The 27,271-nt window shown below is 43.0% G+C and overlaps 2 protein-coding genes across 2 annotated transcripts in view; one reads left to right on the plus strand and one right to left on the minus strand.

The window, feature by feature from the left end:
* snd1 (staphylococcal nuclease and tudor domain containing 1) overlaps positions 1-27,271 on the minus strand; it is a 175,726-nt gene that overhangs the window by 87,469 nt on the left and 60,986 nt on the right. The gene's annotated exons all lie outside the window — the stretch shown is intronic.
* On the plus strand, positions 3,258-8,713 carry lrrc4.1 (leucine rich repeat containing 4.1). The gene has a single exon (XM_086269025.1). The coding sequence runs from the start codon at positions 5,277-5,279 to the stop codon at positions 8,133-8,135; it is 2,859 nt and encodes a 952-aa protein (XP_086125151.1). The 5' UTR covers positions 3,258-5,276; the 3' UTR covers positions 8,136-8,713.

The following is a 27,271-nucleotide window of genomic DNA, read 5'->3' on the forward strand; positions in this document are numbered from 1 at the left end:
GTGAGAGAGAGAGAGTGCAAGTGTATTGCACGTAATCTCTAGCAGAATTAATTCCTAGAAATTAAAATGAAAATGGAAAACAAACTGCCCAATAATAGGGCCTTTATCTCAAGGTCAGCATCACAGAGTTTAGGGTGTCCTTATGAGCACATACTAAGGTACAGGATGATGGCCTAGAATAAACTGACTTAAAACTAATACTATGTTAGGGTGGTCACTACTATGATATAGATCACTGGGACATTACTCAATACTCAGAGGACATGCCCATTCATAAACACAGAGAAATAAATGAATAAAATTTATAATAGCTCTCAAGCACAAAGCAAATTGTAAAAACAGTGTGCCCCTTGTCTCCTTGAGAAATGTTTTCTGACTTACACGTGCTGACAGAAAAACATATGTGGATTACAAAGGGCTGTGAATTGTTGATCCCAGCAATGACACAGGCAATGCTATTGTCATTAGATCTATCAATCAACCTTTAATCCCATTGTGATTGTTGCTACACCATACTGCAGGTCATTCATCCAAACAGGGTTGACACACACACACACACACACACACACGCACACACGCACGCACGCTAACAGACAGGCTGCCGACCTACATGTGACTGGCCGTAGCCCAGATTTGCTAGCACTAACCCCAGGGGATGGGTTCTGTACTGATTACATATACCCCTTGAATATGCTGGCGGACAAACTGCACCAAAGTAGGTCGTGCAGCACCCTAAACTACAACCAGTGCCCTCCTGGCCTGGTGCAGCGCTTGGCTCCATAGAGCTTTGTGTGAAGCAGTTAGGGCAGGGGTCGCACACTAGGCGATTGGGCCTGGCATGACAGCGTGAAGGTCCCACGTATCTGACAGCTCATCAAAATGTAATCGTTCGGCAAGTCCAGAAGGTGAGGCCTGACAACACCCATCTTGTCAAGTCAGTGCATGTTAAACTGTGAACATATGAGACCACTATATGACCTGGATGTTAGCTACTATCCACCATGGATATCCTGGCATAATCTGAACCGCAAAAAGAGAGTTTTGCAATTTCAACATTGGCTTGCACCACCAAACAACTGATTTAGATTCAAGTATACTACTAAACTCGATTCAGCTTGAGAAAAATACACATATAGATTGTTTTTTCAGGGGGGGGGACTTGGGGAAAACCTTGCAGTGATTGCAGAGCTTGGCCGGCTATCAGGCTGTTTTGGCCATTCTGGGGCAGAATCAAACTATAACGCAAAAGGCTGCCCGCTTTTGGTCAGTGGAGCATTACAGCATTTGGCAGGGCATGACCCAGGCTCCATCAGTACTGAGAAAGCGGCATATCCACGGAAAGACAAAAATTGAGCAGGAACTTTTTTTTTTTAAAAGACAGCTAAGAGAGAAATGGACAAGATAAGGGCCAAGAGGCGAGAGCTGCCCTTGCAGTGGTGGTCACTCTACGGGTCAGTGGATGATTTTGGTTAGACATTAGTCCAAGAAGTACTGTCCTGGGTGGGTTAAACGCAACCTGAACCCATTCTGGGTCACTTGCTCATGAAACAGTGGTACACCACACTTAAGAACAGTGCAGAGGCAGCACCCGACACAAACAAAGGAGTGCCGTTATGCACACAGTAGTAAATTTAACTTCTGTACCTAAAAATCACATCTGCGAGCTTCCATGTCCAGCTTACTGCTCCAGCATGCTTGTTTAAATGCAAGTGCATTATCTCACATTATCAGTTGCTTGGAGAATGCACTAAAGAAGCTGCAGTACACCTGCGATATCATGCTCTGCAAGCCTGCGATGCTATGCAATCCCAGAGGAAAGGAGACGAAATAGCTTTTCTTTCATAATACTGGAAAATCTCCCCTATACTCCTGTGGCTGCCACCTCGCTGTTACATGTGCTTCATTGAAGCCTGTTCATATTCAACTGCAGTGAAGTCAAGGAGAAAGTCTGTGTGTGTATAATATAGGAGTTGGCTCTATACTCCTGTGCCAGTGGGAATAACGTACTGCGCTACAGGCAGTGTGACCTTTTCTAGCTCGTGTGCCTTCTCTCCTCCCTCTTTTTGTCTCTCTTTTTTCACACGCTTACTCTCTACCTTGGACACGAATGCACACACCTAGCAGCAGTGTCACAGCTAGCTTTACCAAGCATAAATTACCCACACTGCTACCTTGTTTAATGGGCATGAGGCTGGTGCAAATCATGTGAGGTAGAGGGTTACAGGACAGTCTGCTTCATTTGTTCTACCTCTCCCACTTCCATCAGGAAGGTAAAGCTTGTCTTGTTTTCTCTATTGTGCCTCTTTTAACATGACCTTTATGGCTGTGTGCTTTCCGGGGCGACAGTTTGTGCTCAAATTGAGGGTTAAGGCCTGCCTGTTTAAAGTGCTCTAACTACCTTCAGAGGCGTATGACGTGGAAGAGGATGGAGAGTCTCCATTATATACAATGTACTTCACTTTCCAGTATTTATTTTCCAGTATTCTTTTAAAGAAATTCTTTGATTTTAGAGTCACTTCTGAAGTCCTACTGCAGTCCCGAGTTGAGTAAAAGTATCTGATTATGGATTTAACAAAGTAAACTTTTAATTTCCTGGAGCTGAAGCAAGAAATGGGGATTATACTTCATTCCAACCTGTGAAACAAAACTAAAGATGGAATTTGGTGACCAAAAAAGTTGTGTAAACTTGAACTTCTAAGAGGCTTCATGTAAAAAAAATAAATAGCCAGCCAGAAGAGTGACACAATGACAGATCAGGAGTGAGCAAAGTGGGAAAGATAGTGAGGAGGGTGAGGGTGGAGTGGGTGGAGGGAGTTAATGCACATAACACACTGCATCAAACCCAAGCACCGCTCCAAGCAGGATGCGTCAGCAGTCCATTCATGTTCCCCTATTTTTCACGAAAGGACGAGGCAAAAAGAGTGAGAGCAAAGAGAGCTCAAGTGAAAGGAAAACAAAGATAAAGAGTGAGGGGGCTGAGAAAAGATAGAGAGAGAGAGAGCATGATAAAAGAGAGGAAACTAGAAAGTGAGAGAAGCGGTGACCCATCAGCCTTTCCTTACCACCAAAGCAAAACTGGAAAGCTTTGCCAGAGTCGTTGGAATGTTTGGAGTACTGCTGGGTACGAGGGGGTTAAAATATGGTTGCTGTGGGGATGCCACTGTCCATCTCTGACTTGTGCTTGGACAGCCTGTCCATTCCCCTAAGCCACAAAAGCCACAGAAAGCCACAGAACAAGAGACTATGAGCATTAAAAAAAAAAAAAAAAAAAAGGAGAGCGAAGGACAGCAGGAGCAAACTGGTTTTTGAAGAGGTAGATCTCTAAAAAGGTCTGAGTGCTTTGAGCTCACCCAAATACCTCAGGACACTGCAGAGAGTGTGAGGGAGGCAGGGAGAGAAAGAGGGTGTGAGGGAGAGCAAGAGAGGGTGTGTGTGAGAGAAAGAGAGAGAGAGTGGGAGATAGAGAGACGGTGCACGCTCTCTCTTTCGCTGCTACAACGGATCCTTTCCACATCGACGCTGCTGTTAACGTCACGCCTGTAAGCCGCGCTTGCCCAGCGCTTGCCTTCTCTGCCTTGCTCCTCTCCCAGTTGGACGCTGCATTTGCGAGGGGGTGCTGATCACCACAAGAAAAGGAGGGGGAGAAAAAAAAAGAAAGAAAAGAACTGGAAACAAGAAGAAAAAAGAAACAACCCAGAGAGAGGAAGGAGAAACTGCGCGCCATCCCTCCTCCCTCTAACCCACCTCGATCAACCCAGCTACAATACCCCCACTCCTCCCAGCACCCCCTTCCATCCCCCACCCCACTCCTCCTCTGAAGAAACTGACGGATTATTGGGAAGTGCACGGGAGGCAGGCTGCAGCTGCTGCTGTGTGTGTGCTCGCTACTGCTGCTGTATGCTTCGTGGGGATGGTGTGTGTGCGTTCGCAATTGCTGCTGTCGCCACCGCGGCTGCCGAGGCTGGAGCATGTGGCTAGTTAAGAGGAGAAAGAAGATAATGAAGGCTGTGTGTGTCGCCTAGCCTTTTCAACTGCTGCCAAGAGCTCCCCAGGAGGAAAGGAGAGAAAAAATAAAATAAAGAAGAATCAAGTGGACATGACACTGCGTTGAAAAGGGGAGCAAAGAAAAGAGTGCAAGAGAGGGAGAAGGGCTGTCAGACTGACCAACCGACCAACTGATTGACTACTAAAAAGTGAAAAGAGGAATACAGATAAGGAGGACTGTTTTTTTTCCTGTTTTTTTAACCCCTCCTTTCCACTACAAACAAAAAACATAGAACACTGGAAAGGACTGGATTTTTTTTTGTTTTTTTTATCCTTCTGTAATTGTAATTTCTTCTACCTCCCTCCCTCCTTTTGTTGTTTCCTGCCTTGGGTTTTGTTGCACAAAACAAAAAACAATAGTGCGTGTGCATCTCTGTGGTTGCCTGGACTATGGAGACCTGGCTAAGGTGTTTAACGGGGGGATCAACTGTCGGATTCCAAGGACAAGCAAGAGAAGAGGAGCCGACAGCGAAGAGCGAGCAAGGGAGCACTGCTGCTTTGGGAGCCTGACTGGATTCCTAGCTACAGTCGTTTCCCCCCTCCTTTTTTTTTTTTCTTGGTAATCGGCACGTAAAGGAAGAAAAACATTCACAAAAGGGCCTTCGAACCTTTCTCTTTGGATGTATGGATTTACAAAAGGGCTCATCTTGTTTAAGCTCTTTGGCACTGATGCCCGTTTTGACAGGGCAAACATAAAAGGTTTTCTTTGCTGCTCTTGGATATAAATACATCTGATGCGAATACATCAGCTCTTTCTGATTGCAAAAAGGAGGGAAGCTATATATCTCAGTTCAAGGACCTGTAATAATAACTTGAGGTAGGTGTCTAGTGTTTCAAACCCTCTCTGCATCAATTTGTAACACCCTCCCCTCCCCTCTGTCTTGTAATACGGTTTTTGGTTGCTTAATTTGCCATCATGTTCTTCTCATACACATATTTCAGAAAAGCCAGTCCTCTCCACCACCCCATTTCTTTCTGCCCCTGAGCACAGTTCATGGAAATAAAATCACCCCTTAACTGAGGACAGGTCAAGTCCTCTTGCCCCTTAGCAACCACCTAAACCCTTGCTCTCCCCTTGCCCACATCAGTTCCCTTAACCTTATTACTTTGGCCCCATAAACAGTACTGCTAGCCAAACAGCTAATTTCCTTGCACCCACACCCCCAAAACACCAGCCCCAAACATCCCCATCCTCCCCCCCAGATGATGCTGAATTATGAACGTGCCACATCATGAGTCTCCTGGGGCGGGTAGCTGTGCATCGTGCCAGGAAAGCCGCCCTGCTCTGTGTAGTCTTCCTGATGGTGCAAGCGTGGAGCAGCGCCTCCCTGGCCTTGGCGGGGGCGGCGGTGTCTCAAGGACCCCAGGGCTGTCCACCGCAGTGTTCTTGTAGTAATCAGCAGGGGAAAGTGGTTTGCACCCGTCGTGGCCTCACCCGTGTCCCCCCTGGGATTCCTGCCAACACGCGACACCTCAATCTAATGGAAAACGCCATTGAGGCGGTGCAGGCTGACTCCTTCCGCCATCTGCACCACCTTGAGGTGCTCCAGCTTGGGCGAAATGCCATTCGGCAGATTGAGGTGGGCGCGTTTAATGGACTCACCAGCCTCAACACACTGGAGCTGTTTGACAACCGGTTGACGGTGGTGCCCAGTGGGGCCTTTGAATACCTATCCAAACTAAGAGAACTATGGTTGAGGAACAACCCCATTGAAAGTATTCCTTCCTATGCCTTCAACCGGGTACCCTCACTCATGCGACTGGACCTGGGAGAGTTAAGGAAACTGGAGTACATCTCAGAAGGAGCTTTTGAGGGCCTACAAAATCTCAAGTACCTCAACCTGGGAATGTGCAACATAAGGGGTGATATGCCAAACCTAAGTCCCCTCAAAGGCCTCGAGGAGCTAGAGATTTCTGAAAATCTCTTTCCAATGATAAAACCAGGCTCTTTCAAAGGTCTGCGCTCATTGAAAAAGCTATGGGTGATGAACTCTCAAATCACAGTAATAGAGCGCAATGCTTTCGATGACCTATCTTCACTGGTGGAGCTTAATCTTGCCCATAACAATCTGAGCGCTGTGCCACATGATTTGTTCTCCCCGCTCAGGTACCTGGTGGAGCTCCACCTCCACCATAACCCTTGGAACTGTGGTTGTGAGGCTGTATGGTTAGCACGCTGGCTAAGGGAGTACATCCCTACTAATTCAACTTGCTGTGGACGTTGTCACTCCCCTGCGAGCATGAGAGGTCGACAGCTGGTGGACGTGGACCGAGGTGAGGGTGCTGCAGTCCAGTGTTCTGCACCATTCATTGCTGATGCACCAAGGGACTTGAACATCTCAGCAGGGCGAGTGGCTGAGCTTCGATGCCGCACAGCTCCAATGTCTTCAGTGCGCTGGCTCCTACCCAACGGCACTATACTGACACATGCCTCTAGTCACCCGAGAATATCAGTCCTCAATGATGGTACCCTTAATTTCTCAAATGTCCTTGCAGTAGACACAGGCACCTATACCTGCATGGTCTCCAATGCAGCTGGGAACTCTAATGCCTCAGCCTACCTCAATGTGAGTGCAGCTGAGCTTAATACATCCAACTTAAGTTACTTTACCACAGTGACCGTGGAGGTCTTGGGGCCAACCACTGAGATGCCCAAACCTAAAACTACAACAACCACTGCAGCTGCTGCAGGCGCTGGTGTTGCTGGGGGAGGAGTAGGCCTAGGGACAACAACTACAACTGCCTCTCCTTCTGTCTTTCAACCAGTCTTCATCTCCACCCCAACTGTACTGTTACAAAACACCGACAGTCCACCAGGGGCAGCTAAACCATCTGTGTTGCCAGGAATTCAATCGACTAACAAACCAGGCAAGTCTGGGCCTAGCCTTGATGAAGTGATGAAGACTACTAAGATTATAATAGGCTGCTTTGTGGCAGTGACACTATTGGCTGCTGTCATGCTCATTGCCTTCTACAAATTGAGAAAGCGCCACCAGCAGAGGAGCACTGTGGCAGCTGCCCGCACTGTTGAGATTATTCAGGTGGATGAGGAGGACCTTCCACCACCAGCATCTGCAGCCCAAGAGTCAGCTCTCACATTGCCTGAAATCCGAGACCATAACAGCATACACAAGTTGGACTTTATCAGCCACAAGACTGACTACAGCTTTCACAAACCCAAGGCTGAATACAAACCCCAGCCTGATTTCACACTTCACAAGCCAAAGGCTGAGTATACCACATATAAGCCAAATATGGACTTTAGCAGCCACAAAACCATCACAGATTACAACACACACAAATCTACGCCGGATTTTAGCCTTCACAGACCAAAGCCTGACTGCAGCCCATTTAGACCAGAATATAGCACCCACAAACCTAAAGCAGAATACAGCCCTTTCAAGCCAGACTTTGGTACTCATCCAAAAACTAAATCAGACTACAGCCCATTCAAACTAGATTATAGCACTCATCCCAGGCAGAAGAGTGACTTCAGTCCATTCAAACGGGACTATAGCACTCAGCCGAAACCTAAACATGACTACAGCCCATTAAAATCAGACTACAACACACAACATAGACCTAAAACTGAATATAGTCCATTCAAACCTGATTTTGGTACACACCCAAGACCTAAACCTGATTACAGCCCATTTAAACCCGACTACAGCACTCAGCCTAAATCCAAAACAGAGTACAGTGCCCAGAGATCTAAAACAGACAGTACCTACAAAGCTAAGGACCACTACACCCCACATAAAACTGCAACAGATTACAGCGCCTTCAAGACTGACTTCAGCCCCCACAAAGTGGATTACAGCGCCTTCAAGTCTGACTTCAGTCCACAAACTCAGAGACCTAAACTGGATTACAGTCCACATAAACTGGACTACAGCTCTCATATGGTGGACTACAGCACTCTAAAGCCCAAATATAATACCTATAAACCGACTGGCCATGGGGCTAAATGGACAGACAACAATGTTGGGAACTCTTTGCCGCGAACCTTGCCCAGTGCCATCACAGCAATGGCTGAGCCCTATGTCGTAAAAACTCACAACAAGGAGAAGGTACAGGAGACTCAGATTTAAAAAGGCCCCTCCAAAAGGATCTCACCCCTTTTCCCAGTTTCCTAGCTCCTACTCACCCCTCTTTCACACGCCCCTTGTCCTTTCCTCATTTAAAATCATGCAATAGAATGCACAACGAAAAAAGGACAGGACATACTTTTGTACAGAGTGCAAAACTTAAAAGACTGATGATTTCTTGTTGTACATGCTTATAAATAAATATATATATATGGACGAACTAAAATTACCATGGGTTGGTGATAGAGAAACGTATATTAAAAAGAAATTGAAACTATTTTCTAACTTGTAACTTCTATTTAAAATAATGAGTTGTTTAAGATGCTGTCTTGACTTTGAAAAATGAGGGTAGTCTTGTTTTAACAGAGGGCATTCTGTGTGATTTTTACACCATGCTACAGAGAATGCAGTGATAAGAAAAAAGAATATTTATACAGAGAAGACTTTCTTTAACAAAATCCGGGGAAAAAAAAAAAGGTCAGTGTTGATCTTTACAGGTTTATCTTGTAAAAGCACCAAGAATTTGTACTGTGCCAAATGTTATAAATGCAATAAAAAGGATTTTTGGAAGAAAAAAAAAAGTATTAGAAAGAGATGTTTTTCCCCCCCCCTTTCTCTTCTTTTCCTGGCGTATACTGTAACAATCAGCCAAATGCTTTAGACACTGCAGTAAGATGCTGCAGCTATACTTTAACTCTAAGTGTGCTGAATGAGTCAGGCAGAATGAATCATGGTGCACAAGTGGATGGGTTTTTTTAAAATATCCCTCCACACGTCCCATTATATTATTTACAGCAACAATCTGCTTTTTTTTATTTTTCGCTTACTTTTACATGAGTGACTGTCATGATGCTTTTATCAGCCTGTGGCTGATCAAAGCACGCATTTGATGAAAGTTTAAGTTCAACAAACATGTTAACAGGTTAAAAAGAACTGATGGTCTAGTCAAAGAGACATACAGCAGTGCCATTACAAATACTTTAATTGAAATGCTCATGATATAATGCTTCAAGAATCCAATCTGTGTTACCTACCTCATTTTCTCTATTGCAAGGTAGTCTTATTAATCACAAACGTAATGAGTGAAAAAGGTGCACTTTGCCAAAAAATATAGATCTTCATATCTCTTTTCATTACATTTCCAGCTGTTGGGGCTTCATCAATCAGTATGGGGTCTTTTTATGGTGACAAATGCATTTGGGTCTCACTGTTAACTGTGCATTTTTCATCTTCAACAATATCACCCCTCTCAATCATAATAAAGCCACACAGTTCGAACAAAAAATGATACACCGTGGATAGGAAACACCGCCTGTAGTATTGTGAGACAGGTAAACCACGTATTTTGTCTTTCTGGAATTCGGCCGAGGGGCATTAAAGACCCGCCAACATTTTCTGTGAATGTTTCTTTTTCCTCTTATTTAATGACAATACTGTGTCTCGAGCTCTGTTTGTTAAAATGTAAAAGAGAAGGTGGTGTGCAGTACACTGGGAGAACATTTCAGTAAACAGCAACATACCATGCTTGGAGTGGGCAACATGTGGGTGAGAGATGACCAAGAGAATACTACAAAAGATCTCCGTGGGAGTTGTGTTGATCATAATCATCACAACCAGCATAGATACTCCTTAGCTAATCAAAACATTATTAGAACGAAGACGTGAAAAGATCCACAGTCACAGATGTGTACTGGGAGCGAAGCTTATGGCTGGTAGTGAAGTTCACAACACCTGTTTACATAATAAGTAAGCGTGGCAAATAAAAAGCTGGTTAAAAGTAGTACTTGTGAGGTGAGCACCTAAAATATCTGAACTTCTCTCTTCGACAATGTGACATTTCAAACTTTGTGTCACAGGAAGTATAGCGACAGAGGTTAAATATTAAACAAAAAAAAGGAGTGTGACAAAAGCTGAGAGCATATCAGCTCAATATGCAATAGAGGCTAACAGAAGAGCAGACTGATGTTTATTTGAAGGGGTAAAAAGTCCAGTTCCTAAAAATTTGAAACGGACAAGATGGAGATGAAGTGTGCTGGTGTAAGAAATGGAGGTCAAAAAAGACTGCTGAAGGACACAGCAAAGCACACCTTTTTACAAATGTTTTAGCAGATGTCTTGTGCTTGGAAACATCAAATTGTTGTAGAATAGGAGCATGTATAATTTAGAGGTCTAACATTGTACATTACAGGGGTATGATATAACCATCCCAATGAAAAGAGACATCTGGAGAAAAAAAATAAAACAAGACAAAAACGATGAGAGCTGGAAATATTTAGAGGCAGCCCAAAAGGAAAGAATCTCCTGATACACAATGCAAAAAAATAGATTTTATGTTCCGATATGACTAACTTGAGAAAAACTAACCTACTGCAGTGCATCCAGGGCTGTCCAGACAGGCCACCTGGACAAAAATGAGATCAAATCAGCAACAGTTCTTGCTATCCTACCCCGCTTTTTCTGCCATATATTCATTTTGTAGTGTGCTGGGATACGTATAGAAATGCAACAGAAAGAAAAGATAGCAAGTTGAATTATTTAAATTGAAGAGTTAATGTGACCACTTCATCTTGTACTGACCATTTCTAGCTAATTCTCATATCTCAGTTTGCATGCCGTTGTCTCCCACATCTTTTGTTTACTTGTAATTGTTTTGATAACTATGCAAATCCAGACAATGAGCTCCCGATTGTCTCTAATGGGACACGTGTGAGAGGAATGTTCAAACAAGTGTAAGAAAGCAGGATCAGCACGCTCTTTTTAAATAGATAATGTTGTGGGATTAGATGGATTGTAACTAACTGGACAGATGTAAGCACCATATTACGCATTTAGCTCTGTTATGACAGTCTATCATATGCTTGGCAGTGCTATGATACACCTCCTTTGCCCCAGTGAGGTATAGCAGGATGGGGATTATGCTTCATCACACTGTTCAACCCAGAAGTAGAAAGAGAAAGTATGCTGTGCAATGTGATCACATATTAGGCTGCACTGTGCTATAAAAGGCTCCATCATGCTAATCGGTCAAAATGGCTACAGGGTCATCAATCAGCCAATCAGCTTGCCAGTCGGTGAAGAGCCCGTCTCCATGGAAAACACTTCTCCACATCCCTTCCTCCTCCACATCATGTTTTTCCTTTTCCTGTTTATGAGCTTCATTAGCAATCATGAAGCCATTTGAAAGAGGAAGCAGGGTAAGATGAACCTATTTAACCACAGCTCACCGAGCCTGTAGGGCAGGGAGGGAGATGACTTAGAGGACAAAGAAGAGGTAATGATATAGAAACTAAGATATATCAAAGACATTTTAAGTGAGATTTCGTGACAGATTACTTAAAATAAGTTATTGGGAAGGTGGAAATTTGGTAAAAATTGATTTTTACCAAAAAAAAAAAAGAAAAAGAGAGAGAAAAGAAAAAAAAAGAGAAAGCAATCACAGAAAATAAGTACGCAGAAAAATGTGGCAGAACTCGATGTGGTGGGAGACTAAAAGAAATACAGAAGACAACATGGAAGTGATGAGAAGAGGTTAATTAAAAGACACAAAGAAAGATAAGCATGGTGGGAGAAAGGAAAAAAAATGGAGGAAAAGCAATTGAAAAAAAAACTAACCTGAAAATGAGGAAAAGATGGAAATGGAGCTACCAAAAGAGGGGAAAGGAATTCAGGAAGAGTGAAAGAAAGCAAAAGCAAAGGCACTTGGGGAAGAGGAAACAGAGCAAATGTGATGCAAGAGTGCCAGCTACAGATGGAATAGGGGATATATAACTTGGCCGTCATGGCTCTCGCATGATTGGTGAATGGCCTGATCTGCACCACAAGGAGAGTATGTGTGTGTGTGAGGAGGGGGGGTGGGTTACGTAGCAGAGTGCAGCAGATGAGAAGTGCTGATACAAGAAATGGACCACTGTGCTTGAGTAAGAGATACTCAGGAATATAAAAGCAGAAAGGAATGAAATGGAATAGCAGGGACGAGGTGTGTATGCTTTCAGTGTCAAAGGTCAAAGTACTTAAACCTGCTGGAAAGTAAACATACTCGCTCCTCTATTCAATTAAAAAAAAAAGACTAAAGGAGTTCATTTTAAACTAAAAGGGGATTGCAGGACATTTCAAAAACCCAATTATTTTGATGCAATCTTTTAATTAGGTTTTTTTCCTCATGTTAATTACCGTGCAGTATAGAAGCTGGGACGAGTAAAAGTATTTCTTTAATTTTAACCTACACCTACAGCCATTGTAATCAACAGCATCAGCCATGCAAAAGCCAACTCCTCAAAAACATATCTGCAAAATGTCTCCCAAAAAACAACAACAACAACAAAAAATCCAAAGGTGTTGCTTCTTAACGTTCAAGTGTTGTTTTTTGTGATAACTCCATAATTTGCATATCCATAAGCGCAACATTTAACCATGCATTTTTCTTTTATGGATTAGTTAGTACTAAAAAATATACTCCTGTTAATAACCGAGTATGCAAACTGCCTTGAATCCCCAGTTGAAGCGAAGGATGTGTGCTGCACGGTGCATACTCTAGGATTTCTGTGTGAACACTAGCCACTGTGCTAGTGGAGCAGAGGAGAGGATATTCTAAGCAGGCCTGTGAGCGTGCTGCCTTGTGAGTCAACATGAGTCAGGGCCAAAGAGTTGTTGGGTCCTAATGTCAAATAGAGAGACTGTAACAGAGAGCAGAGTCAAAGGTGGAAACGGCAAACCACAGCACAAAGACAGAAGAATAAAGCAGGGACGTGCTTATTATGACAAAATTTTGATGGTTTAAGGGAGTTGGATTATTAACTTACTCTGTGTTAATCATTTGGCTTTACTGCATTATCCTTACTAATAACATTACTACACGAAGAATGCATGCTACACTGAGAATACATTTTACGAGCTTTGCAGATATTCATTTTGAAAAATCAAGGAACGTTTAAGGAAGGTAATGGTGACAGTTGTGCATGTGGATTAGAGGAAAGGCAAGTGGATGCGTGCCGGTGCATCTGCTTCAGCTGTGTGAAAATTGATGCAAATAGCCATATTCAGTGACCAGCTGGTGATATGATTTGTTGTTACTGAAGTCAACAGAGGCAGAAGAAGAAATTTCATCGCAGTATCCTGCTGGCAATGTGCCTAGTGCAGTTGAGGCTGTAATGTTGAATAGGTGTATGCCAATAGACTGACATACACCGTGGTCAAATTCCCACAGATTTTGCTGCCGTAACAGAGAGTGAATGACAGGTGGGCTGCTTTTTTTTTTTTCCTCCTCCCCCCACGAGCTAACCGCTCAAGTGTGTTACTCCCTGTGAGACAGAGTTTATTGCCCTTTTGGTGGGTGAAAAACATCCCTGTTTTCTTAACAGCAAGAGACGATGAAGCCTTACTTTTATGATCCCATCCAACAGTTGAGTCTTAGGTGTGTGTGTGTGTGTGTGTTTTTGTGTGTGTACTAAATCATGTCCACTGAGAGCAACAAACAGGGGACTGAGACATATGTGAGGTGGGGTATGCTGAGGTGTTTGTGCGCACACTAAACACAAATAAAGACATAAATACACACACGCGTGCACACATAGACACCAAAGAGAGGGGGGAAGAAGAAAAAAAAGAATGAAGCCACTGACCATTAATTTCACTGCTTGTTGAGATTTACGCCCTGGGGAGAAATCATCATCACAGGCACAGTATCACCAAGGAGACTGCACTCAGGATCAAACCTCATTCACTCACCCACACAAACACGTTTATACAGAAACGCACAAGAGCAGCCAAAGCCACGCGGTTCAGATGCCTTTATGTCATCTTTACTGGACTGCTTTGATATGTTTACCCTGAAATGTATTAACGAGCTCCGGCTCCCCGTTTAGCGCTGAAATATGCACAAGCTGCCAAGCAAATGTTCTGACCGCTGACCTCCTTTATAATCAATATTCTTGATCTTCTGAAAATGACGTTTGTACTACTTTGACACTTTTATTATCAAGCCAAAGAGAACACCACATGTATACTGTAGCATAGATGTGTTGTGAAGTGACTGCAGTGAGACGTCCTTCACTTCTTCTAATTTTCTTAGCCATTTAGGCATTCATTTAGATTCATGCTGTCATGTGTGGACCACACAACTAGAACACCAATGTGACTTTTCAGAACTGCATTTGTGTTTTTGCCCTCCATCTTTGTACGTTTCCACGCAAAAGAGTCCATGAAAGACCAGAAGAAGCCCATACACAAAGTGTTACTGAGAAAATCTCTGCTTTTATGCTGCATGGGAAGAAATGAGGACAAAGGAAGCTTTTCTTGCAAACCAGAAGACTGATACTCAATGCAACTAGCAGTGCATGGAGTTTATGGAGAGTATTCTGGGACTTCATCTTTTCAAGGGTGACAATGTGTGTATCTGAGCATAGACATTTTGGTGATCGTGGAGGGGTGGGAGCGGGGTTACAAAATGGTGCCCTGTACTGAACAAGAAAAAGAAGAAACTGAGGAGGGGGGAAGAAAACAAAACAACAACAACAACGGACAAGGGAGAGAGAATGAACTGAGCTCAACGGTGAGGGCAAAAAATCCAAATTATCTATGACACTCCAATTTGGCATGTCAGAGGACAGCAGCGTCGTATGTAAGAAGGAACGTAGGGGAAGAAGAAGAAAAGGAGTGTGAAAAAGAGGCAGACAGAGGGGAGGGATAAGAACACAGAGCAATGAAGCTGAAAGGAGAATTTACAATGTGATTGCAATAAATAAGAAGCCCCTATTGTGCCCCTATTGTGTACTTTAAAGAAGAGCTCAGAGTTCACTGTGTAGTAACTGTAGGCTCATGCATTTACTCTGATCTGGACTTCAAGATGACAAGCAGTGTGCTAATGTGAAAGACTTGCTGAGAAAATGTGCACCGCTGAGCACAGAATGGCAAAGGAAAGCAACGTCAAGAGGAAAGCACTGACAAGCTGCGTCGTGCAACAACGGGGCTGAAACACAGCTTTCACGTGGAGCCAAAATTATTCAGTCGCTGCAGCAAAATACAGCATGTGTTTAAGTGTGTGTGTGCGGTTGGGTCAGCAGTGATCTTTAAAGATCAAACTAATCAATAGCCAGTCTCTGTTTGCAGTCTATAGCTTAAGCCCCACTGCACTGTACAAAGTGGCGTCCAACCCACCCCTCCCCCCTCACTTGAGTTTTTAACATTTAGTAGGGGGTATTTGAAAAATTGTCAGACTTTGCTAAGAACTTAATCTAAGTGGAATAAAATGTAAATGCAGCTCCTGTATACTCAAAAAAAGAAAGGGGGGGGAATAAGCTCGCAAGCTGTTTTCATGGGGAAGTGGATTCAGGCACTAATGCCATCCAAAAGATTTAATGCAGCCCAAATAAACATCATCTCCAAGCATGCCTACTTAAAATGCAGCCCTTACTTTGAAGAAAAAAAATATCTAATGGCAGATCTGATGTGGCAGGGAAACAATGCCATATTTTTGCAAACATCTCTCTCTCCCCTTTAATTCGGATTTCAAATAAATCTGTTTAGCGTTCGGTCTAAAGAGGGAAAAGAGCAGTGACGTGTTCTGCAAAGCTGTGATGTCCAGTGTGTTTTTGCTCTCTTATCTTAGGGCTGAATTTGGCTCCCTGTAACAACTGAAACACAGATGCGTGACAGCATGTTTGTCTATGTGAAAGTGCTTGTGTAGGAGTGATTGTAGGAGTGAACCTGTGGCAGTCTAACTATGCCACCTCCACATAAAAACTGATCAAAGCATATGTCATCTCAGAAAACAGGCAAAAAGACCCAGTGGCAGTTTATTGAAGTCAGAAGACACACAAAAACTTAAGTTTGTAAGATCTTCTGCAGTGGGACCAGCCTAAGTGAACGTCAGCGGAAGGTGAAAAAAAATCAATGTAATTTTTAACATTTTGATGTTTAAGAAATAACATCTTTAATAAAATGATCAGCGTTCTGCTCTACCAGGTGTAACAATTGAGCTTAACATCCAGGCATCCATGAAAACGGAATTTATGACATTTAACGGAGTTAGAAGTTAGCAGGGAGTTAGCTCGCTAGCTTCTATCTAAATACAATATAGCATGTCCTGACTGCGGGGTTTTGGAAACAAATTAAAACGTACAGCTCTGTTATCACTTCCAACATAAATGAAGACAGAAAACTAAACAGCAGTGACGTTTGTAGGGTTACTGAAGTTGGGCTAGCTGGTATATAATGATGTGCTACGTGACTGCTAGCGACACAGGTATGTTAGCATAATATAAACAAGCTAACTTTTTTCCCACTCGATAAAAGTTAACGTGAGTTTTCTCGGTGGTCAGAAACAAATGTAATCGCATGGCAGGATGCTGTAAAAGGACCAAACTTCAGCCAGGAGAACAACTGAGATAATCCATCCACAATACGAGGTTAGTCATTCATATACTGCTGCATGGGCTGGGCTGTAGTTACATCCTAAGGTTTTAAAAACTGAGCTTAAATAAATGATTAGCGGTAATAAAAGCCAAGGGAGGTCAACAGTGATCACTGACTGTTTTAGGAGCTTTTTGAGATCAAATAGAAGAAAATACATAACATTAAACATGTTAACAACACAAAAGCCATATTAAACGCAGACTATTTAGACCCGGAAGTAGGATTCGTCGCGTCATCACTGAACAACCAGATTGTCAGCACTGCAGATACCTTGAACAGTGATTCTTTTTTCAGGGACTTCTAAAGCACTTCAGATCAAAGATGTTTTCGAGAGCAGGTGAATCGAGGGCAATGTGGCCCGAAGCTGTACGTGACCTCGACAGCCCGGCTGATATGAGAGTTCCTGCCCGACGGGGGAGCCAATAATTAGCGAGGGAGTTATATTTCTCTTTCCCCTTCGCCACTAACTCCAGCTAATTAAACATGACCGGACACATCAAAGGCGTATATGTGCAGACAGGCTTGTGTTTGTCCATCAATTATAGTTTTGTTGTTATCGCAACAAAAACAACTTCAAACCAAGTTTGTGCTCGAAGAGTGTAAACATCAGAGCCTGGTGAGCCCAGGAAAGGGAAAAAAACTGAAAAATCACAGAGTGGTAATGTGCAAATTTGAGAAGAAAAAAAAAAGAGGATGTGGTTCAGCCCATGGGAAGAATATACAGAGTGAGAAGAGGAAAATGATTAAAGTAAAGATTAAAACAGAAATGGGAGGCACAGAAAGGTTAGGGTTTTTGTTGGGGAGAGGAGAAATAGAGGAGGCTCAGGGTAGAGGAGATTTGGCAACTATTCACCATCCTACTCTGTTGGCAGCAGAGGCACAAACTGTTTGCTCACAGCAGTACATGCATCTATTAGTATTGTTCCAGGAGATAATAACTGTGTGTGTGATTGTGTGTGTTCTATGTGTTCCTGGATGTCAATTCTCAGCCAAAAGTGGCTAACAAGTTGTGATGAGGTGACAAATTAACAATATGGAGTGGCAGTATAACATGTATGTGGAAATAAGCGTTTGTCTGTGGGTGTGTCAGGCTAATAAATGAAGGAGTCTCTGTAGATGTGCCTGCTTTTCTCAATTGTTCCTCTGAGCTACTTAGCATGTGTAGTGCCATCGTCACACTTTGGGTAAAAGCTGTTTACTGTTAGCTTTTCTCTACTAATGACCGCCTGCATGCGGGGTTACTTACACCCTCGGTAAACTGCATGACTCTGTGTGGACATCAGTCATACTCTGTGCTGCCGCCCACCACCATCACCACAACCACCACCGCCGCAGGTAAATTCAAAACCTGTGGGGAACTCGGCATTGAAATTTGGGCACGACAACACCACTAAAGGATCGCACATCAGATTGTTAGCAAACGCTAAACGCTCACTGCATTTGATATTTTGTCTAATTGAGATCAAACTGTATGCTATGTTTGTAACTATAAACTACCCCTATAGTCCATGTTATCACAGCCGTAGTCATGTCAAAGCAAGCATGCAATCTGCCCGTTCCAAACAGGCATTATTTGAGGGGCCACTGTAATAGTGGTGCTAAATGTCAGCAGTGTAGAAACACCAGAGGCCACTGCGCTAACAAGACCACAGCTCCCTAACAACTACAGCCTTCATTAGTCTCAGATGCAGAACTACCAAAGGCTAACAAAACATTACATAGTAGGAGAATGCTAAACCTATTTCAATCTAGTTTTTTTTTTCGTTTGTTTGTTTTTCTGGAGTATGAACAGGGAACCCAGCTGTTGATAATGTACAATGAAAGAAACCTTTTGGGAAAACACACTGAGAACTGAAAATCAGTAGAACAGAAGATAACCTGGGAGAGGCGGGACTTCATCAGGGAATAAGAGGAATATAAGCACTCCATGTCTTCCTAATTCAATTTCTGACTCCCAACCTCTGTCTAACTGTACATCTGGCATACATCCGGCCACCACTAAGATTAATAAAATGACTTAATGAATGTCACAAAAAGATAAATTACCATAGGCTTTGGAAGCAGTACAAGCATCAGCAAATACTCTCTCTTTAAGGGAAATTCTGCTGGAAAAGGGAGCATTTTAAGAAACTGCAGCGCTATCGCCAGCCTTTCTGGGAACTTACTCTGCATACACCCCTGCACATTCAGAGAGAGAGAGATTCAGCCAGAAAAGGGGTTTAAAGAAACTACATTTCTATAGTTGGCCTCAATCGAAGTATGCTTATACACACAGCCTCCTGCCTGTCGCCCACTTCTACCATTAGCTTTATCTGGCTGAATTTAAAGCTGAGAGCCCAATCTCCGTTCGGATTTTGAATAGATTTTGCAAGGCTTGTTCTTCCCTTTATGCCCCCGACTGTCCTCTGGGAAACATAGAAAAAGAGGGAAAGGGAGGGGGAGGGAAGAGATGCTGATCGCTGACACAGCCACTGAGATAGCCTCTCTGTTGTTGGTAAGGGATATAAAGAAATGGAATGAGAGGAGAGGTAGATGCAAGGCGATGCTGAGATGGGGATAAAGGTGCAGGTGTGCCGACATTATGCTGGGGTAAGCTGGTGAAGGATTACTTCTTCAAGTCTCTCCTCTTTATGGCCTTTATTTGCCGTTTACTTATTCAGATCATTTGGAGCTACCTTCCTTCTCATGCCAGGGTACACAGACACACGCACAGATAAATGGTAGCTTTGTGAAGGCAGAGGAAAAGGCCAGAGGGAAAAGAAAAGAGGAAACGGTTGGTCGAGATACGTATGACCTCAATGAAGCAGGAGACAGGTGTTTAGAAACTTTTTAAAGGAAGCAAGCAACATACAACTGGCATGAACCGCTGACACAAAAATACTAATGGCGTGTGGAAGGTTACAAGCGGATTGTATGTGTGTGTGAATGTCAGTAAGTGCTCAGCTCTTCCAGTTTCGAAGTCTCACAAGGACTGAATGTCTCTTTTTATAATGGCTGCTGATTTCTGCGCCTGTACGTCCTTGTGGTTAAACCTAAAGCCAGGATGATGTCGATGTGTAGCAACCGCTGTGTTGTCAAGGGAACCATTAGCACAGAGACCAGAGTCGCACGCACACAAAAACTGCATTGATCTTGGTGATTTATGGGCATTTTCTACGCAAATGATTCCTTGTCAAAACCCCTACACATGGCATGGATTGCAAAACGCTGCAAGAGTTGATACATGCACTACTAGTCTATATATTTGATGTATGTATGGCGGAGAAACAAAGATAAATACGCATCCGTCTCTCAACCTGTTAATATGTTATGAATCAACAGAATAGGATCAATCTGACCATCAATAAACCATAGGCACCCGAAGCCATTTCCTCAGGCAGGCTCATCTGTGATTCATCTGACACACGGTGAAGGACACGGAGTATAAACCATTTTTAGAACTGTACACTATCAAGAGCAAACTGCAGCACAGAAAACTGCAAGACGACCCAAACAAATTATAGTATTATTCCAGGTGCAAATGTCAATAAGACATTTATTTCAGGAGTGCTTCAGAAGGAAATGGCTTCAGAATTCTCCCAACTGTGAGCATAATATATTTGCTGATAAGAAATGTGACACTATTAATTTTGCCTCCGATGCCAACTGCGTGTCATTTTTGCTACAGTGTCAACCAATGTTCGCGTTTAGGTAAGCGCCTAGCAACCCAGCAGCTCAGAAGGCAATGCAGCATGAGGATTTGGGCGTTTGTGTGTGTTCAAAGTGAGCGAATGAAACTAGCAGCATTAAAACAAAACCCTATTAACCTTCTTAAAATGACCCAGAGATGCCACGCCTATCACTTCACCTTACAAATATCATCTCAGGATCATGTTTAAGTTTCGCACTTTTGTCTATTGCTTTGATTACCAGCATCCAAGAAAGATCAAAAGGTATTCATATATTTCATCAGCTCTGTTCTGAGTTTTAAACAGCAAGCCCTATTTTTGAATTTCAATCAGTCAGTCTGCTCTTATTATCATTTTCTTTATTTGCCATATCTGAATATCCCTGACAGCGCTGCATAGACAGGTGGGATATAATAACAAATTCAAACAAGCTGGAAGGCGGAATAAATGAAGCCAAACAATAAGACGAGTAGTGACGTGTTTATTGACACAGCCGCTGGCTATCTGGCTGGCTGCCTCGGGTATTCACAGCCAGACCAAAATCCAATATGTAGTTTGGCTATTTTCCTTTTAAGTGAGATGGACCAGTACAAGTAGAGAAAGGGCAAATAAAGACACGACAAAGACAACCGAAGCCTCCCCCCCCCCTTCCTTTTCCTGCTGCTTCTATTCCTTATGAAACACATCCAGTCTTCTGTCCTTAGGTTCAGTAATAATTCAAGGAATGTGTCTATGAATGTGAGCACTCACACTGATACTCCATGTCCTATACCTTCATTTTGCCCAACTCTATGTTTAAAAATCCAGAAGCAGCAAAATGTAGTGTGGGAATAAAAAGAAGTGGAGTGTAGAGAAAGACAATAAGAGAGTGCATTATACCATTGCCCTCACTGACGTGGAAGAGCACTGCAGTGCCCTTCATGTAGGGGATAGGCTAAACGGATTCAGTGGGTCCCTGTGTGCACCGTGTTGCAGTCTTAGCACAGTTTGCACGTTATACTTATCAGGGTGGACGATGAAGTTGCAATTTCATCACACTGACTCGCACACACACACTAAACACAAGGTCGCCCTTGTAAACGAGTTGTGACCATAAAGCAGAGAGAAGGTTTCTACCTCTCTCTCCATCTCCATTCAAGCCCATTTATCTCCCCGTCTGCGATGGCGCGAATGCACCGTAATTCACTACTTTCAGGGAACAAAGAGGCAGAGCGGTACTTAAATTCCAAACTGCTGCAAAAGTAAAAGCTGGACTCCGCCTGTGACACCAATTAGTCCAATATAATGCAGACAAGCTTTTGTGGGCAACAAAATTTATGGTCAGAAGTTAACTAAAACCAAGAATAATAGCATTATGCTCATAATGTGGGATTCAAGCTTGAACTTTTCCTCTTTTTTTTTTTTTTTGGAATTGCAAACTTGCATGGTTTGCAGAGGTCATGCAGCTAGAGCTATTGGTTTGTTTGTTTTTTCAAGTAAGAAACTTATCTGCTATCAGAACCGAAACAAAATAATCGCACTGAGATCGGATTGGTTTTAAATATCTATGTCAAATTTAAATACAACATTAACACTTTGTGCTTCCTTTCAGATTTATTTTACTGTCATCTCTTAAATGAAAACCATTAAAAACGCCATATGGGTCGTTCGCTACTCTTTGCTAATAAAACACACTCGTGTGCAACCGCTTTTGGCAACAAGCTACCATATGATAGGAGAAGCATTAAATATTTCTTGTATGGATATAGTCCAAACTGGTCATGCTGCTAGGCTAGTGCCAGAGTTATGAATGGATGGGGACAGATCCTGTCTGTGGTTATGAAGCAGCAGTAATCTGGATATGGGGCTGCCTTCTGCAATCATGGTTTGTTTAACTACAGTATGTAATGGGGAAAAAGGACCTGAGGGCCAGTTCACCGTCCCCACCGTCTGTCTCGCTGACCAGGAAACCACACCATGAATTATTCATCGTGTATACTTCTTCTCCATCTCTCACGCTCACACGCGCACACGCAGCACGAGTATGCCGAAGTATGACAAAGAAACTCGAGTCAAAAATAGATAGCAAAGGCAAGGCCAATATAAACAACAGAACAGTTGTGGGGGGGGCAGTTGTGTGTGAGAGAGCACAAGAGAGGAGCAGACATGGTCAAAGGCTGTGAGATCCAGCACTTGTGTAATCGACCTCTCGCCAAAATAATTCAAGCTTGATCGGAAATCAATGTGAGAGCATGGAAGACGTGAAGAAATTCGATGGTGTCCTGCGGCGCTGTGTGGCAAAATAGGACATATAAAAAAGGGGTCAGATCCACGAAGGGGTTGTATGTGTGAGGAATGCTAAATTAAGTGGTCACAGTTGCAATGATCACAGATGTACAGGGACAAATAGAAAAGGCACACTAAGAAACACTTCAATAAACCAATTGCCACAGTGTGCCTTTATACGCTAGCAGAAGGCAAAAATCCTCTTGATATTACAAAGGCATTGGGTTTATTAGCATTTAATCAAAATGCTCACCAAGAACAGTTATTAAAGCAGAGAGATCTGCACAGGCAGGCATTAGCAAGGCATCTGTGCTGCCACGCTGGCACAGTGACTCATCAACGCTCCACAACACAACCTCCTGCAGGTCTGAAGGCAGCCTTTGCCAACCCCCACCCATGGCAGCCTGATGCACACAGTGCTCGTGTCACAAGGTGGAAAATGCGGGTGGGGGGTTTGGGGGACCTCTTTTAGGCACGAGGGGGCCACGTTTAGGACCGCATGCGACACCACGTGAAACCAAGGGAATGAACCCCTACACAGAAACTGAAGTAAGTGCTCTGTGTGTGTGTGTGTGTGTGTGTGTGAGCACTTTGGATGTTAAAGAGCTGGTTCATTTTTCAAATTTCTTTTGCTAAAATTACTGATATCTTCCTATGTTTTCAGCTATTTTTTATTGTCAAATACAGCTCAAGTACAAGATGAAAATAAGGCTTCTCTTAAACTGCAAAGTATCTAGTAATTCAAGCTCAGAAGAAAGAAGATGTGCAATCACTTGGAATAATGATGTGTAGCTTTTACTGTGTGTTATTTCAGGTTTAGTCAAACAGAAGGCAATTCATCCGAGTGAATAAAACTGTAGTATTTGAATGCTGTATCTATTGTGGATGGTTACTGAAACTATGGTAGGTACTTTGGTTTCCCAAGAAGTCGCCAGGGAGGATGGCACAGACGTTATGTGGGACGCCCTGCCTGGCACAACCCTCGCTTTTCTCCAGGCTTTGGCTCTGGCAATACACATGGTTGTGACCACTGATATTGGGTGTGTGTTTCCTTATTCACCTCAGGTTAATCTAGAGTATGATTTTTTTTTTTTTTGGCAGAGAGGTTACACACTACGATAGGGACCTTTTTTATGTCAATGTGCATGTTTTTCTCAACTTGATATATGTGAGAAAAGGCTATTAAAATGTATGCAAAACAGAGGTAAGTGTTATTGAGTAGGCAGTCAGCGGTATACACTAGATGAGAACACCCAGACTGAATGAGGTCAATAGAAGTGACAGTATACGTAGGCAGAAGAGAGCATCACATATTACTGTCCACTTAGCCTGCTCTTATCCCTGCTCAAACACGCCATCCCTGCACCCCCCCTCCCGTCTTATTCTTGCCTCCTCTCCCACCTGGTGAGGCAGTTATGCAACACCAACAGTTCCAATCAGGGATCCTTTCTGTGTTGATTACTCCAAACACACTGAAAGATAAAATAAAAAGAAGAAGAAAAAAAGAACACAAGTAGATGCGTTTTAACAGAAACAAATGGTTCAATCCTCAGAGCCTAAGAGCTAGTAGCCTTAAAATACAATGCATCATCTAATGTATCAAGCAGATGATCACACGGCAGCCATCTCACTGGAATGATCACTGGGCCTGCAGCATTTTAATGAGCCACCGAGATGGTTCAAATATTATTTCACTAACTAATATCTTGTTTATTAACACTACAACTCTAAATATATCCCAAGACTAGCTGAGTCATCCCAGAAAACCAACGTCAATGCAGTAAAATTCTTCCGTTCCCCTGCCTCCTGGTTAGGTTGAGCTTTTGAAGATGCCACGCAAAAACAACAAAGAAAAATCAGCGACTCGTGAATTGACTTTTTTCCCTTTTTTTTGTCAATGGAAGGTGGGAGGTGAGACAAATTAAATGGAAGACATCAGAAAAGAAAAAGGAAATGTCTGGGGAGTGCTGTTTACCGATGCATTTTTTTTTTTTGCCCCTGCTCAGAATTCTATGCTGCTGTTTTGGTCCCACGCTGGGAACGGGAGCAGTGTCTGTCAGAGATTAACACTACACAGAGTATGAGGAAGGGAGAGGGATAAAGGAAGACAGAGCTGATAAACACAAAAGTCTTCTTTTTATTTTTATTTTTTAAACAAGGGGAATCAGAAAGCGCAAGAAATCTTTTTCTTTTTTTTAAAGAAAACAACTGAGAGACACAGAGGCAAATCTGTGACGATGGTGGCAGCGGTAGTTGTAGTGGTGAGGGGGTAAATAGACTAAGATGGAAGCCAAGGCCTCTCCCCTCACTGGGTGCCACATTAATTATGCATGTCTGTATCAAGAGAAATTAAAACATAGCCGTGTAGCAGTTTAAAGATAAATTGAGGAAAGGAGGGGGTAGAGGGAAATGGGCGTTAAGCAGAGAAAAAGCTGGGAGCAAATGTCAGGCAAAGATTTCAAACTGGACGCTGAAGACAAGAAAGGATTTATTTTATTTCTTGAAAGGGGACCAGAAGAGTGGTACAACAGAAAAAAAGAGACAGAGAGCACTGCGTGCTCATTCCAGCAACCAAACTCAATTTCAAGGCCACAAAGAGAAAGAAATAGCTAATTAGAGCAAAAAGCGGAGGTGTCGGAGTGAGAGAACGTAGTGGCCACTGAGTCAACATATCGTTAGCTCAACAAAGCCCTAGAAAACTAAAATTGGCTGTCGAGCAGCGTAAGCAGGAAAAATATTTTATGAATGCAAATGACTGCGCCACCGAGACCCAAAATCAAATGGTATTCACGTGAGGCCACCTTAGGAGGAGCCTCAAAAGCCGCTGCAATCAGATGCTATTCAGAGATGAACCAACAGCAGAATCTCATGCTAACGAAATCAAATGATCCACATTCACGTTGGAGTGAGACACACCTTAATAACCAGTTTCATTTAGACTCGCTGCGATCTGCAGGGATGGGAAAGATGGAGAAAAAGATGGATTCAAGGGCAAGGACCAGTTCTTCGTTCTGTCTATCATCGGTTTAATTCTGTAGCTACTCACTTGCCTCAATAAAGCGACTCCATTTCCTGTCACCTCTTCATTCCAGCTTTCTCTCACATGTGTTCTCTAACAGCTAGATGTGCACTTGAGCCAATTTGTTCACCGAAATGTAACGATTTTTTTCCCCTCAAGGTATTCAAGAGACATCATGAGACTGCGTCATTAAAATACTTTTCTACTCAGTGATTCATCATCTACTAACTTTCTTTCTAATAAGTGACAGCTTTCGTATGTGTGAATGCTTAACTCTATTGTTAGCTAATTGAATGTGTCCCTCTCAAGAGTTTGACTGGGTTTGTGTTCATGTTAGCCCAAACAGGAGGTCGGTGCAGCCAGCCAAACAGCCGGCCCCCACACTGGGCTCGAGACTCATTATATGGCTCGGTCTTTCCTGCTAACTCCCACCTACCTGTGAAAAACTTGCTGACACCACCAATGACTGGCAAGGGAGAAAATGTGTGTCAGAGTGTGTGCACGAGCTTGTATGTATGGATGGATGAGGTTATGTACATGATGGCAAATCCTCAAAGTCAATTTTTCTTCCCCAACCAAAATAAGCATTTCATGTCTTAAAACAGCTTTGATAGGCAGCTGACTTTGGCATCATTTGGGCATACAAATGTCCACGGTGTCAATGAACCAGATGCGCGCACACACACACACACACACACGGTTGGACAGAGAGTGCAGGAAAGCACCAAAACAGCACACCTGCACTGCAGCTTGATGGTAAAAATGTTCAGATGTGGGGAGTTTTAAAAAAAAAGGGGGGGGGGGCATATGGATATGTGAACGAGGTTAAAAACTCTATTTTCATTCCAGGGGGACTTTAATTTAATCTGTAAAGAAAACGTAATCTCCGAAGACCGTGTGCCTCTTGTAGATTTAATCATACATGCATCTGTAAAAACAATAAAAATTCAGATCATATACTTGCTCCTCGACTTCTGCGCTTCTGTTACCAAATTCCCCAGTTGTTTGCATCACTTTTTCAACAGTCCAGGCATTCTGAAAAATCTAGGTTTCTCAAACGCATACAAACACACACACGGGTCCACCTGTGACGGTGGCTACTGGCTCCATTTTCATTACAATTAAACATCAGAGGACAGTGGCGTTAGCCACCCTACGCAAAAAAAAAAAACCCTTTAAGACTGAGATAAGAATAGAGAGGAGTAGTTTTTAAAAAAAAAGAGAGAGGAGAGACTGTGTGTGTGTGTGTGTGTGTGTGTGTGTGTGTGTGTGTGTCCTGGATAAGTGGTGGCAGGATTATAGCTAGTTCCATCATGGCTTTGGTCCGTTCACTGCCTCCTATAAAAACCTATTAGCATGTGAATGAAGAGGCACACAGTGGATGGAGTTTTCTAAAGCCCAGGAGCACTGATCCACTATCAGGTGAGTTTTCCGTAAACTGGAATAAGCACTGGAGGATGGTGTGTGTGTGTGTGTGTGTAGGTGCTTTTGAGGGTAGTGGATTGGGATTGTGTCCACTTCTGTCAAAATTCTTGTTGAGATTTGCCAACACTTTAATGCACCTGTAATAAAGCTCATTTGGGAGTAAACAATTTAATCAGCTTATTAAAGCTAGTGGCCCTATCTATGGACAAACTGCCTTCATATTAGGTTTGACAGAAGGAAGGAAAAACTTGGATTTTTCGATAGCAGAATTCAGCTAAAAGAGCTGCTCTCCCATCTGCTGTTTAAAGCACAACACACATTCTTCTCACATCTCTGAACCAAAATGATCTTAT

The sequence above is a fragment of the Aulonocara sp. 'chitande type north' Nkhata Bay genome, linkage group LG17 (assembly GCF_057382095.1).
Source record: "Aulonocara sp. 'chitande type north' Nkhata Bay isolate Kocher_YH1m ecotype deep benthic linkage group LG17, A_spYH_male_GT1.1, whole genome shotgun sequence".
Lineage (NCBI taxonomy): Eukaryota > Metazoa > Chordata > Actinopteri > Cichliformes > Cichlidae > Aulonocara > Aulonocara sp. 'chitande type north' Nkhata Bay.

What these genes read in the sequence shown, in the direction of transcription:
- lrrc4.1 (XM_086269025.1), top strand. Translation starts at nt 5,277, where the DNA reads ATGAGTCTCCTGGGGCGGGTAGCTGTGCATCGTGCCAGGAAAGCCGCC.